The 15,838-nt window shown below is 40.8% G+C and overlaps 1 protein-coding gene across 1 annotated transcript in view; it reads left to right on the top strand.

The window, feature by feature from the left end:
- Positions 1-1,120: 1,120 nt before the first annotated feature.
- LOC148893742 (uncharacterized) overlaps positions 1,121-15,838 on the top strand; it is a 35,251-nt gene continuing 20,533 nt past the window's right edge. The window contains 2 exon segments of the mRNA XM_089003563.1: positions 1,121-1,274; positions 11,406-11,724. Coding sequence (XP_088859689.1) covers positions 1,170-1,274; positions 11,406-11,724 — 424 coding nt within the window. The 5' untranslated portion in view covers positions 1,121-1,169.

The following is a 15,838-nucleotide window of genomic DNA, read 5'->3' as shown; positions in this document are numbered from 1 at the left end:
ATCATAAAGTCACAAAGAGAGGCACATTACATGAGGACTGTAATTAAAGAAATAAACTGTGCTGTAAAATAAAGTTTTTTTCAACTTCTTCGATTGCCTGAGACCGTCGCTTTCAGAGCACGGAAACACCTTTTGCAACCGACGCACCTTTGATGGCTTCTGTGTTCCGGAGAATGGGAGCAATGGTTGACTTAGCATAGCCGTGCCACTAAATCACACAAACGCACACCTCGTTCGTGTTTTTCAATTATCTCCTTCTTCTCAGCGACGGTGATTTTATTTTGTGTCTTCCTGGGCTGAACACGAGCCTGTGGTGTGTTTTTTTTCGGTCCCATCATAGTAAAATTATCAGCAAAAAGCTCCAAGTAGGCGATTGACGTGTGCATTCAATGAGAGGGGGTGGCGCAAAGTAGCGCCGGCTGGAGCGCTGTTCGGTCGTGTGCTTCCGCCGAAGATCACTCCGCCAGCCGTGGTGGGTGTATATTATGAAAATTGTGCTTATTATAAGATTTAATTTTCATAAATTAGAGGTTCTTAAGACGAAAAGTTTGTAAGATAAGGTGTTTGTAAGTTGAGGTCTCACTGTGTGTGTGTGTGTGTATATATATATATATATATATATATATATATATATATATATATATATATATATATATATATATATATATATATGTATATATGTATGTATGTATGTATGTATGTATGTATGTATGTATGTATGTATGTATGTATGTATGTATGTGTGTGTGTGTGTGTGTGTGTGTGTGTGTGTGTGTGTGTGTGTGTGTGTGTGTGTGTGTGTGTGTGTGTGTGTGTGTGTGTATATGTTATATGCAGTATGGATTCTACTTGATTCACCTGACAGTGTTAGTCGGATACCTCCTTCGACTTTAGAATTTGAAAGTTGCGTTCCTAATCCAATGACCCCCCCCCCCCACTTTCTAAAAGAAAAACGAACTACCAACAGTTCTGTCACACAGGAAGGAAAAACCTTTGTGTTTTCGCTTGTGCGCTTGCCGCATTAGGTGAGGCTGAGGCAGAGCCATTTGTTTTGAGAGGGTGTGTCGCACGACTGGTGTTCCTTCTATTGCACCCTGCCATGCCGGGACATGTATCTACGTACCCATGGAGATTACAGGTGAATTATGTAATCCCCCCAGGCACATTAGATGCTTTGGCTTGAAACAGCAATACACAATATAAAGTTTGAGACAAGACTAGAACACAGACGTGTCAACGACTGGGGAGAAGACAGAAACATGGTCCCTGCTGAGGTGAGGGTTTTTTCTTCTTTGCCCTCATTGTTTGGGAGATGTTTAGGGGCTGTTAGTAGGTAAACACTTACGATCATGTATCTGTATGTATATTAAGTGTGTGTTTGCTTCATCTTGGAAAGAAACTCAAGACTGAAGAGTGACACTGTTGATCAATAGTCTTAGCTGATGAGTAACTCATCGGCGGCTTCTTATCGCAAACAATATTTGACATACACAAACATGGGTGGATGTTGCAAAATGTTGTGCTTAAAATTATATAGCATTCTTCATTTGAGGGAGGACTGGAGTAATTTCATTTTGAAGGCTTTTCTCTGAAGTGGTGTACACGCGTACCAACAACATGGGCAAATGAGAGGATTTTCAAGAAATGCAGGCATAGATAAAAAATAAATAAAATGGTCTGACTAATTTACAGCAGCAGTATTATGAGAAGGAGATGTAGACCGAGAGAAGTAGAAAGTGTTGTTAAATGACCACTGGATTACTCCTTTTCGAACATTGGATCACATAAACACGATTGGGTTGCCCCGTTTGAGCAGGATATTAGTTTGTGTGCTGCACATGGTCTATCCTATTTTTAAGGAATCTGTAGGTCTGTAGGTTTTGGTCCAGGAAGTGAGTGCATGCGCTGTCTCCTGCTTACTTGCTATACTTTGTTTAACCTGAATACAGTGACTTTCACATCATTTTTTGTGTGAAAATGATGAATGTAACAGATAAATGTAATGTAAATGATGTATATTTCCTTATTTATCTGTATGTATATATTTGTGCGGGTGTGCGTGTGTGTGTATAAAATATACAGTATGTAGATATATTTTAGATCAAATTATTTACGAGATTAGCCCAGTGCTTAAAGTGTTGTCCAAAGGTTCATATTTCATAGTTAGATGAACAAAAAATATGTACCGTAATTCATCAAAGCCACACATTTGTTTGCATTATTTTCCAAATGTGATTTTCTGATTTATGTTTCCGTTGGCCACATTTGGTTGAATTGTATGAAGTTATCATAGTGCACATTTAAAAGACTGAACGATGGTGTTCATAATAGTCATTAAAATTGACATTTGGATTCCTCCAACAAGTATCAACCAAGCGAAACTGAAAGTAAAACTACTGAAAGGGTCAATCTTTGCATGAATGGCTCCACTAAGTAGAGGTTAAAGGTTGCCACAAAAAGTAAGTCAAATGTGTGTTGAGTACATTATTTTAAAGGGTGCCCGATGAGTTGGGAAAATTACATATTAATTGGCCATTGAAATGTAAAAACATTCAACAAGCAGCCAGTGATGAAACTCCAAGATGTATTTTTTACAAAAATGGGGGCTGTACCCTCCTTCCCTTGAAAAACCTACAAGGCAATCTAACAAACATTTAAAATGGGAAAAAAATGTTTGTGTTTGGGGCGGGGGGGGGGGGGGGGGTTGTCTGCAAAGTCTGAACCAAAATTTCAAATTGTCATATGTAAACTACAGTAACAGTCACTGTTCTTGACTTCTGATTTTAAAGCTAGTTATCTGTCACTTTATTCTGCGATGTGCATGCAGTATGCAGAGGTGACTAAATGTGTATCATACTTGTTTTTTTCAAAATTCACAAAGGCCCTCCAAGGGAAACCATAATTGCAATACTTCCTGCAACAAAAATTAATTTGACACCCCTGTAGAAGAGGAAAAGTATTTATTTTCACACAAATTTGTACAGATGACGGCTGAAGAAACCTTCTCATCCACACTAAACCTTGTAACTTAATATTTACACCAAAATCTGCCATTGCTCTGTATTACTACCTAGAGTCAAAGGTATAAAAGCAATACTGTCCTTGGAATGGTACGAAGCTAACATACAGTGGTGCCTCAAAGGGTCAACACAATCCGTGCTGGATGAACTCTGCAATAGGTTTAAATTTCCAAATATTTTTTTCCAAGGCTATCTATAAATAAAAATGATCTCTCCCAAGGAAAAACTGTTGATAAAAACTTCATTAACATTACAGGACTAATGTTGTCTTCTTAACTCGAAAAAGTCACCATTAGGACGTAAACACAAACCAACCAGTTTTATATTTAACGATCATTCAACAATTATCTGATTTTAAATGCACTATTCGAATGGCAAGAAAACACAATTTCACACATCTTAAAAAGAAGTTAATCAAGCTAAAATGTAAAGGGGAAACAATTCTCTACATTTGAGAGCAAGTAATAACATACGTGTATGGTGCAGACTGAGTCTCAATACTTTGAATGTAAATCTCTCAGCACCTCTGGCAGAGCCTACTATTTTAGGTATTAACACCCGTTCTAAATAATGGTGTGGCAAAAACCAAGAAAATGTAAGTGGGTAACTTTAGATGAAGGAGAAACTATGTAACAGTTCATGTTAATGAACAGTTATCTGCTCCTGAGTCATGGCCCCACCACTATCCTTTGACTTGTTACGGCATGTGGCGAGTCTCTCGCACTCATGTAAATGAAAGGATGTGCGGCATGGAAGTGAGGGATGCAGTCAGGTGGTGAAAGGGAGAAATGGGTGGTGGGGGGAGGCGAGATGAAGACGGAGACGGTGGGAGGGTGCAAGCAAATTTGGCCAGAAGAGTCCTTGGTGGGTAATTATCAATCGCGTAGGAATGCAGCCTGTTCTCATTGTAGACAAGCTGCTGCATGGCTTCAGCACTGTAACTTGCATTACCATCCGAATCTCAGTCAGCTCACTTGTGTCAATTTTACTTCTTTATTTATGCTCGTATAGATTTACCTCTCCGCATTCTCTCCGCTTGATACTTTATCTCGGGATTTTGCTTCAGGCAAAAGTCAGATGATATCAGTTTTGTTGTATGATGCTATCTTGATTCAACTTGCGGGAGACTTTAAATTGAAATGTCATTTGATATCTTTGTCAGTTTGGGAGCCTTTTAGTGAGCATCTTCATTTTAATTAAGTTCATAGAGTTGCTTGTTCTGTAGCCACAAGGGGACATAAGACAGTGTCTTCTTGTGCCGGACCCAAGCCCGGATAAATACAGAGGGTTGTGTCAGGAAGAGCATCCCATGTAAAAGCTTGGACAAAACAAACGTGAATCAGGGAGGACACAATGGAGGACACTGATTGGCTGTGGCGACCCCTTGAAGGGAAAAGCCGTAAGGAAAAGAAGTCCGTTATTCAACTCTGTGTACCGATCGCTAATAAAAAGCATATTTTAGCTGTTGATTGAATGCTGAGAGAACATTTTATGTAGTTCAACACAATAAGGCAAAGAGCACATTCAGGCAGATGCTGCTGTTAGCCACCCATCTCACCCTCAAACTTAGAATCAGTCTTGTTGAGGTCACACCCCACCAGGGCCGTCCTCTTAAAGCACAACTGATACCATTTTTTTGTTTCCTAACTGACATCAGAAATACGTTTTATAGCGTCTAAAATACCCAAAACACGCAGGCTGATATTTTTAGTCAAGTGAAAAACACAAATAAAAATGACCGAAAGTCTCTTAAAACTACTTCAAAATGATCTGAGAAAGTTTCAGTTTCAGAAGGTCCCGCCCCCTTGTTCGTGACGTCATGCCAAGACATCTTGCGTTGCTCAAGAATCAAAACAATGGCTTCAGATCCGGAGAAGATGCTTTCTTGTTCCTCATCCAGTTATGAATATGATTCAAATAGTTCTGAAGAGGAAAGCATACATGTTTGCAATCGATTAAAGAATTTATTCTGTGTCATTTTGAGGCAACAGGGTGGGGGGGATGTCGCACCCAAAAAAGGCAGAAGATGGCGACAAATCTCCGTGTGGAAATTGGCTCAAAATTTTCGTCACAACACACAAGGATTCACCATCGCGTTATTTATGTGTTTTCCTTCTAATTTCGCCATCAACACGGATCAACACGAAGTTTTCAGACCAAACAAAGTACCGCAAAATGCATTGACGTGATTGCTACAGTGTGTCCTTTCTCGGTCAGGGGCGTTCCTTCAGTGACGTGAGGACTCGTCACCAAGTCAAAAACAAGACTTCCGGAATATTCAGCACCAGTCTTAAAATGTAAAATATAGCTATATGCGGTGGAGTCTTTGTAAAATACACTCAGTAGAAGTCATTTGAAGTGGTACATTGTACATGGTACACTGTGGTCATTTCACAGACGGTACCTTATGTAGACTATTTTCTATATCTTCCTGTATTTTGTGTATACTAATGTGTTCACAAGGTGTTTTGAAAACATTTGTTTTAACTAATTCACTGACAGACGTGCAAAAATGTGTCCAGTCCAGTTCCAGGGTTTTTGTCATTTTAGTCATATTCCAGGCCCCACAGAATATGTAGTAAGTTCTAGAACTACATAAACATTCAATGCAGCGTAAGAAACCTTTCATCCGAAAAAAAGAGTTAAATGCCAAATTATATGTGTCTGGAGTAATATGAGGTGCATGTGGGGGTGGCTGTACAAAAGCCAAATGCTCCCCCCTCGTGGGAGGGAAAAACATTGCCAGAGGTCTGAACATTGCTCTATCGCCCCCCCTTCCCTCTCCACGCAAGAAAAACTAAAACCCGAACAATGGGAAAACAGGAATGGCGCTCCACATCATATTTTCAATTCGCAAATAAATTTGGGAATTGCAGTGAAAACTTAATAAGATTCAATGAGCTTTACGTTGATGACAGTGGCTGTCACAATGACATATTTTAAAGAATCATTGATTGATTTAGTTCTTCAATCAATTAGTTCAACAATCTGATCAATAATAATTTATAATGAAAATTTCTCGCAAAATTGTATTTATTCATTTTTTTCAATTAGGCCAACAAACATTCACATAGAAATTGTTTTCCTGTCTTGGGTAGTTCTAAAAAATGAATACATAAATAAATATAGCACTTTAAAGTGGGCTCTTCCCAAACATTTTAAGATTCTTGAAAATACCTTTTTCAGTATGGTTTGAACCCTGGAATATGTATTCAACATTAGCTAGTTTGTTTATCCTGAACTGCATCTGAGTTTCATATGCTGGTATTGTAAATTCCTCGAGAGTAATACTATTTGTGCCTCAATGGTGAGTGCAGTTTTTAACCCGTGTTTGTGTGTTCAAGGTGAACACTTGCATGTCAAGTTCTATCCTCAAAACAGTCGTTTTGTACACATGCTACATTGAAACTGCACAAAGCAAAGTTAAACATCTGCTTGTCTGGTGAATGCAGGTGGAGAAACAACACAAAATAAACTGCTTTTTAAGGACCTTTATAATGTGTTATTTCCCCCAGCAGATACTGACTAACGATAATCAGCTGATCGCTGATTGCTATTCTGGGCCATGTGAGGCACCGCAGCGTGGAAATGCGAACGTCCTCGTGGTTAAAAAAGTTTGTTCGAGTCCAACCAAGAACCATGAATTGAAAATATGACGTAGAGTGCCAGTCCGAAATTTGTTCGTGTTTTGTTGTTTTTTTTTCTTGTTTGGGTGACGATGGAGCGCTGGCTATGGCCTCTGGTATTGTTTTTTTTCCCTTCCACGAGGGGCAGCATTTCCCTTTTTACCATGTCAGCGCTTTGTTAAATGTATGTATTGCATTGTATTTTGGACAGACGCCCTCATTTCAAGCTCATATAACTCCAGACCCATGTAACTCTTTTTTTCGGATGAAAGAAGAGAGTAAGCTTTCTTATGCTGCATTGAATGTTTATGTAGTCCTCAAACTCAATATTCCTTTGGTCCTGGAATTGGACAATGTCAAAACCCTGGCACTGGAGTGGACACATCTTTGCACGTTTGGCAGTGAATAAGTTAAACAAAAAAAAGCTCTCTCTATTCTAGAAAATAAGATGTAATGTTTTTTTATTTAAATAATCCTCAGTGACAGTCCTAAGAAAAGTCTGTACAACCCCAACACTAGCCACCTTGGTCAAACTTGAAAACATCCTAAGTCAATATATCTCATCTCATTTCATTTTCCGTACCGCTTATTCCTCATTAGGGTCGCGGCGGTTGCTGGAGCCGATCTCAGCTGTCTTCGGGCACGAGGCGAGGGACACCCCGAATTGGTTGGCAGCCAATCGCAGGGCACACAAAGACGTACAACAGTCACTCTCACACTCACACCTAGGGACAATTTGCGGTGGTCAATCTGCCTGCCATGCATGTTTTTGGAGTGTGAGAGGAAACCGGAGGACCCGGAGAAAACCCGCGCGGGTCCGGGGAGAACATGCAAACTCCACACAGGGAGGCCGGACCGGGACGCGAAACGGCAACCTCTGCACTGTGAAGCCGGTGTGCTAACCACTCGACTACCGGGCCGCCCTATGTCAATATATTGAACGGTTAAATATACAGTACAGTACTGAGAAAAAGTCTTTGGTTTATATTTTCAGTGATGCTCTAATGCAGGGGTCGGGAACCTATGGCTCGCGAGCCATATATGGCTCTTTTGATGATTGCATATGGCTCGCCGATAAATATTACATATTATAATACATATTGTCGTTTTTTCCGTTGTTCATTTCCCGTTGGGGCTGCAGTTGGCGGAAAGCGCAATTTTGATTGGATGACACTGACCTAGAATGGCCTAAAGCGCCATGTTGATTGGATGATAGTGGCCGTCATGTGGAAACAGGTAAACGCCCCTTTAAATGAGCCCAACTTGTGCACTTCAGCCTGAATGCACCGGAGCATTAGAGGAGAGAAAATGTTCTGATTCTAATTTGCAATGAAAAAATACCATCGATGAAACAGTCGAATGTCAGTGACATTTTAACAAGCCCCATGTTAACGTTAGCATCGACATACTTCTGCGAGAAGTAGATTGCAGATTGCAAGTGTGGAAGTTTATGAGCCGTGTGCAGGCTAGGTAGCAGTAACTTCGCCTCTGGACCGGCAAATTGAATTTCATTCCGATCGTTTTCCTGGATTTTTACCAAACACGAGGAACGGAAAACCATCCATGTTAACGGTGAGTACTATCACAAAGTTATTTTAAATAATACATTCTGATATTTTGTTGAAAAGTGGCCGCCAGTGCGCGTGTGTGTGCGCGCGCGCACGCAAGCGTTTGTACGTACGCGCGCGTGCGTGTGGCTCTCGCTGAAAAACATTTCTAAATATTTTACTTTTATGGCTCTCTTCGTCAAAAAGGTTCCCGACCCCTGCAGTCTAATGTAATAATACATGCAGACATGTCGCACACTAGAAACACAAACTCAACAAAACACACACGTTGATGAAATTGCGACTCGAACGGGGAAGAGAAGTTCCTAGTCCCTATTTGAGACAGAATAGTTAAACACGGTATCTTACCAAGATAGTTTTTCAGTCAGAAACATATGTGAACAAAAGCCCTAGGTCAGTATGTGTTCTTTAAACCATGATGTCAGTGCCCATTCAGAATGTCTTTAAACAGGATCACATCATTTGTAGGTTCCGTTTGAAGCTACTTGGTTACAATGCATTTTTAGCGGGAAGACATTAAAATAACCAAATTCAGTACAGTTGAAGCTAGAGCATCTTGTGGCTGGATTGCCACTTAAGAAAAATCCTGACAAATTAAAAAGTGCAGTTTGAAGCTCACTTCGCACACAATTTAATACTTTTGAATAAGCTCACTTCTTAATTTTTAAAATAATTTTAAAAAAGCTTCTTAGAAAAAAGTAACTCTACCTTTCTGTTGTTTTTCAACATATGAAGACATAAATGCCATCAAGTCATCACAATAATACATTTCATTCATAAGCGCCTTTCAAAACTCTCAAGGACACTTTACATCCACAGGATAATGTCCCTCTAGCTTTGTCTTAATCTCCCCAACATATATCTTTGTACCTTAATACAGTTTCATGCAGTCGCCATTGTTTTGTTTTTCGTTCCCTCTCACAACCTGGGTTCATAAAACCAGAGCACACACAGCTTTTTAATGGAATGCATGTCCTCAAGCTTCGGAATGGGCAACTTGACATAAAAACAGTGGAGGTCCAGCCTCTGTTCAAATTGAGTTTAAATGGGATGGTTTAATTCTGAAGAAATCCACACTTGTGCAACCACATGTTCTCAGGTATTGATTTTCACCTCCCCTTACAAAGACTGAAAGTAATTTTAAATTGGACTGTAAAGGTCACATAAATTTAACTGTGTATTTTATTAATATCCCAAAATTATGATATGACCAGTGGTGCGTAGACTACTGGATAGACATCTAGTGCATTGTGGCAATGCATCGTTTCAGGGTCTTCACGGTGCCTCCTCTCCGGAGCGATAGTCTAACGTCCATTTTGAAGGGTATGCAAACAGCATGTTGGAACACACAAGGACTCAAAATAAGCGGTTGTGTTTGTCTTGTGTAATGTACGTGCATTAAAAATCTTGCCTGTGGCTGAATTTTTGTAACAAAATCGGATCAGTTGTGATAGAGGAGGTACATTCTCTCTACTGTGAAAACTCAGGCGTTAAGATTCTGAACATTTTGTCTGGCTTGCTTGCGTAAACCTCTCCACTCAGTGTACACTAAAAGGTTGTCATCCATTTCATGGGTGTGACAGTTTTATTTTAAGTGCGTGATTCTTCTTTAAATGTGTTCGCGAGACTAATACTTGGAGGCTTTTAAGTGTAACCCTGGAAATAGTTATGTGAGTCAACTCCTTGAGAGCGGATTGCAGGATAAGTCACTGGGTGGTCCTTTTTGCCACAGCCTATTACAGAGGAACTATTCTGGTTCCTCTTTGCAGAAAATAATCGTGGAGTTTGTGGCACACACAACCCGTCTCCAAATAGCGTCAGATTTTTGATCCAATACACATAGTCAAAGCTAAATAACTGAGCCGCAGAAACATGAGGATCAGTGCAGCGAGGAAGACATGGTAATTTTGTCTCATAAAGATGTCTGCATCGTCATTTTAAAGGCCATTCACAACGACTTACTCAAATTCTTCATGCCATAGAGAAGCTGATCTTAGCCACGTGGAAACAAGACACTTCTCAACACCCAATAACTAAAGATTTGCATGAATTGCTGTGTGCGTATATTTTAGTGTGGATCACCCTTTAACCGAGAGACCAGATCTACATTTAACTTTCATGGTATTTCAAGTCATATTCTCTCCCTGGTTCCCACCATTTCCCACAGTGACTTTGGCAAAATGGGCTTGCTAAAATGTTAATCTGCCCCAAAATGTTCCTCATGTTGCATCCAAATGGGTTCTGGTGTTTATTCTGCGTGTCTGCTTTGACAACCAGAATTTATTTGGAAATGTTTCCTTTCAGTGTGATTCACACCGAAGGACACAAACATTCCCTCCGTTTTGCTGTTCAGCATGCTGAAATTATTTTTGGTGAGGCAGTGGCGGCGAAGGGGGAGGGTGACCACGCTCCGCTGCTTAGCATGAGCCAACAACAATTGAGCAACTGATCTTGACAAATCAAGCCAGGATTTATGATTCTTTCATACCTACCCGTATCGGGTTTTTCCTTCCTTGCTTGCTTACATGATCTTACTGCTGTCGTTGGGGAATCACATTCTTACTGTTATCCTGTGAGTGGTAGACAAATATCCAATAAAGTATGTGGCTGGAAGATGGCCAGCGAATGCTGCTGATTCTCATGAGGAGCAGCAGCTTAGCAAGGTGAAGAAGGGAGTACGAGGGAGTGTGATGAGCTCATGAAGAAAGATCAAACGACAGATATGATTGAGAATAACGTGAAAAATTCTCTGACGTGAACATTGAAGCACACTCGGGAATGTTTATTTTCTTGGTTTAGGCTTTGTCGTGTGTAGTTGTGCCTGTGTGTTGTGTAGTTGTGTGCGCACTGTGGGGTGCGGCTTGGTGAGTTATGACTCTGTGTTGTGGAATGAAAGGAGCGGTGCCAGGCCTTTCTTTGCAGAACTGTGAAGTTTGGTCTAGAGGCTGCAGAGGGGACCAAGTTTAGCTGCCAGTGAATCGTGCCTGCAAAGTAGCACAAACACAACACACATAGGCACACAAATGGACCATGGGCTTCAAACTTGGTTTATCGTTGAGAATCTGTCACTGTCACTCTCACTACTTTTGAGGCGTATCCGATAAAGCTTTAAAATGTCCCTACCAGATATTGAGGAACAATACAGGCATAGTCGAATAAGCAATTGGTTTTTCTTGTGGTGACTGTTTCAGGGCTCAAATCCAGAAAGTGGTGGAATGTCCAACCGAGACTCCCTGGGTTTCGGGGATCTGATTCCCCACGATGTGGTCGAGATCTTTGCCCAAGAGAAACATCATAAAAAGGGGAGGAAAAAACGCAGTCACTCCCTGGGCCGGGCCTTGGGCTGGCTAAAGGGCAAGAAAAGGAAGAATCTTGAGACCAATGCGCAGAACCCCGGTCTCGGCCCAGCGTTGGACTTGGCTTTGGACGGACACGTGGCTGCGCATCTCGGCGGGAACAAGGGAGGACACAAGTCAGGGAGACAGACACAGACCCAAGGAAACAGTCATGGTAAGACCCCCTCCCATGCTCTATCATTTGATTTTTTGTTACCAAGTTCTGGAATCTTCTTTATGCATGTTAATTTTCATATTGAAAATGAAGTTGAAGCACAAACTCTGGAGAGGAACACAATTGGTTCAGAGATGCCGGTTGACTGCCGGAACAACAAACGATAAAAGATTTTAATAAAACACAATGTGACATTGGCACAAAGCAAAGGGTATTCGTGCTGTGGTTATGCTTCATGAAAGTCTCCGAAGTTACTCGAGTAAATCAAATATTTTCCCTCAAAATTGAGAACAAGCGTCTCTCCGTAACCACCGTACATTCTTCTCGCATCAGCCTTTTGTGTAAGCACTGGTTTAGGCTTATCATTGCCAACAACAAGCCAAAGAAAAAGCACAATACTCATATGGCATAAATAAATATAGAGGGCAGCTCAAATTAAAATAAAAATCTTTTTAGGCCTTTTTCCCCTCCATTTTGATTTGAATTAACATGAACACTTAAAAACAAAATTTGAATGTTATCTAAGACTGTTCTAATGTCGTCAGCTATTGATGTTTTTTTTAGTTCAGCCCTTCTCTGATTCTCCGAGGAAGCATTTTTTTTGGAGGGGGTGGAGGTTCATTTGAATTTGTGCTGAAAATTCAATCATGTCCCGGCAATGTACCTCAATTGTGCAAAGTTCCATTGCTGCCTGCCAATGTTGGCATTCCAAAACACTATATGCATGACCACATGCAGTTCAAAATATCTTTGTTAGGCAATTGTGTTGACGCACATAGATAAATTGATTCGAGTGTTGTGTGGAGGAATACTTACTGATAAATGTTGCAACTCCACCGCAACATTTGCGACAAATTAAAGGAAACCTGTGGAATATCTTGCTCCTTTGCCTCGGGCCAACATGTTTGTTCACTGGGAGACTGTTTGAAGAGGCTGACTTCCTGCTCACCGGCTGACCTTTCGGTCTGCTCTTTTTTTCTGTTGTCTCCCCCGCTCTGTGATACAATCACTAAGTTACCTGGTGTGTTTCACCACCAAGTGCTGCGCTCCAGTGACGTGCGGTGAGGTTCATGGCTGGTGAGGCACTGATCACCACAGTCAGATTTACAAACATATGAACTCTACAGAGTAGCTTATTCACCATTTGATTGGCAACAGTTAACGTGTTTTGTTTAAAATGTCATGTCAGCATTCTTTATATAAACTGTAGCATAGAAAAAAGAATTAAAAAACATTATTATCCTGTTACCTTTACTTATAAATGAAGTCCATGCGCCGCTCCTTCTGAAGAAAGGCATCGGATATACCTTCTTTGTAGAAGCCTTCCTTATCTTTCTTCAGTTTTAAAAGTCTCTCTATTTCAATTTAGATATGTAATCCTCCATTCTGAAAATAAGGCCAAGCAACACGAAAAAATGACTGGATGGTTGCACGTTACTTGCAGCCGAGGAGGGGCAAGAAGAATCTCTGTAATCACCAATGCCCCCTGTCATGAGGCAAGAGAACTGTGTGCCTCATCTAAAAATATTTATTATTATTTTTATTTTTAAAAATAAAATAAAATAAACACTGTAGTACAGTGTTTATAATGTAAAGTGACTCTACATTATATATACCAGCTAAAGTGTAGAAATTTAGTTCATATACTAAAAGTGTTTGAACACTTTAATAGCGATATGCAGAGGCACAGTAATGCGGTCTCACTGCAGAGCAAGCCAGCACAGTTAGCATAGTCATTGCGCAATCCATGGTGAGGCTCAGCCGGCTGCTGCCTCACCGCTCGTCTCTACTTAGTATTTGAACGGTAAATGTGAAAATTCTGCGATTTTGACAAAAAATCCAAACATGGTGAAGTTAAATGGAAAAGAACGTTAAAGTACAAATCACTAAATAAATATCACTGCTTATTTTTTTTTTATTTTTTTTGATATCTCCATGATGACAGGTGAGGCACGGCCTCACCTGCCTCCCCTGACTGCACGTCACGGTTGCGCTCAGACTCAGTAATACAGGGCTTTTTTCAGACATCCGGTCACACTCACACATTCATCGGAAGGCGGTTTAAACACCCACATGCTTTGAATGGCGTCAGGTATTCACACTCACCTGCAAAAAGTGACTTTTCCCAGAGGTGCGCTCTGGTGTTCTTGTCTGAACTTGCACATGCCTGCCACACAACCCCAAACCAGTTTTCTCTTTGCAGTCTGTGCAACCACTTGTGAACTCCACATTCCGTTTTATCGACTGCAAAATGGCATACTTTGAGTCTTTGCTAAATTTAACGTGGTCATTACTCAATGTCTTTGTCATGGGTCAAGACAGAAAATATCAGACACAGATGCAGTACTTTTTGCAAATGAGGCAGGTCTCTCAAGAACACAATAAGAACAAGAACACATACTGCTTGTTTTGAGCTGTTTTTATCCACGGTCCTCTGGCAGGAAGCACTCTTGTAGTTTTACCTGATTACACTCCAGACGAACGAGAGTCCGCCTGCTGCGCTCGCTGCAAAATCTCAAAGTGTGAACCCAAAACCTGAGTAGGGTAGGTGTCTGGGGATTTCCACAAAGCCCAAAATAATGTCTGCTAACACAGATGTTTCATTTCCACAGTTAAATGTGAACACACATCCAGACATAACACTCCTTAAAACTCAAGAATGGAAACCTAGAGTGCATGGGTTATTGTTATTCTTTTCGAAGCTTGTGAAAATTGTTGACAGATTGGTTCAAATTCAAATTTACTTCTGGATTCAATAATGTGCAGGCACCTCATTTAGCAGTGTTTGCTGTTTATAGTGCTCCGTGTGCTTCATTGCGAACACAAGAAAAAACTGGAGGTTTGTAAAAGAAAGTAAACTAGACTGAAGATAAGAGATGCCGTTTTGCAAGGACAGCTTGGAGGTCAACCATGCAAGCAGGGCCGAATTTATACCCTATCTGCACAATTGACTGCCAAATTGTATCGTGTAAATGAAGCATGTGCAGTTGCTCTTAGTTTGCACTTTTCGTGCTGAATTCATTACCAGAGAAGACTTGTCTGTGACTCTTTCATGCATTTTGCTTTACATACAATAAAACCTCTCAAATGAACCACAATCCATTCTCTGATTGATTTCCAAAAAAAATCAATGTGAATCATGTAAACACAACAGCAAAAAAGGCAAAGCATGAGGGGTGTGCATATTTTTAATAAAAACAGATTCAGTACATATCTCACTATATTTGGTGTGCGATAAAATTCAAGAATGGGACATTTTACAGCGGAATGGCTCAGGTTGGTCGGATTTGGTGGGATTCCAAATAAATTAGCCATCGTACGACTTAGTTTGTGAGGATGTTGGGGTTAGTTTCATGTTAAAAGTAGACCATCAAATTGTCTGTAGTCGGTACCTGAAGTTAGTCAAAAGATATTTTCATATGAACTTTAACATGCAGGGTGCAAAATGATGGCAGGATGGCCTATTTTTGAAGATATTTCGATTCGTTTGTGGTTTTCAATTCAATTTTTTTGGGGGTGGCCCGTGGTCGACTGGTTAGCGTGTCGGCTTCACAGTGCAGATGTGCAGCGTTTGATTTCGGCTTCAGGCTTCCTGTGTGGATTTTGCGTGTTTTCTTCATGCCTGCATGAGTTTTCTCTATGTTTCCTCCCACATTCCAAAAACATGCATGGCAGGTTAATGGAACCGCTAAATTGTCCTAAGGGTGGGTGTGTGAGGGCGGATGGTTGTATGTTTTTGTGTGCCCTATGATTGGCTGGCAACCATTGGCATGGCAGCCATCAACTCCCTTCTGTGTGTTTTCTGTGAGTAACTTTCAGAAGCCGGACAAGCTGGACTGTATCACGCCAGTACATAGAATTAGAATTCCCCCAACCCCACTTCCAAACCCCAATGAATGTGTGATGATAATGCCAGAAAGGGGCCTCCTGGTCACTCAATGCCTGGCATAAAGCCAGTTCGTTAAAAAGCTGTGCCAGCACTGTTATACTAACGAAGGAACAAGAGGTTTTGTTTTTCGTGACCTCACAATTCCTCCTCTTTGAGGAACTGGCACTCACTAAAGACTTTACGGTACCAACAGCACCTAAGAATCAAGGACAACCGACGTCTCCG

The sequence above is a fragment of the Hippocampus bargibanti genome, linkage group LG09 (genome assembly GCF_051943395.1).
Source record: "Hippocampus bargibanti isolate YZ-2025 linkage group LG09, ASM5194339v1, whole genome shotgun sequence".
Classification (NCBI taxonomy): domain Eukaryota; kingdom Metazoa; phylum Chordata; class Actinopteri; order Syngnathiformes; family Syngnathidae; genus Hippocampus; species Hippocampus bargibanti.
This window is presented reverse-complemented; position numbering and strand designations above follow the sequence as displayed.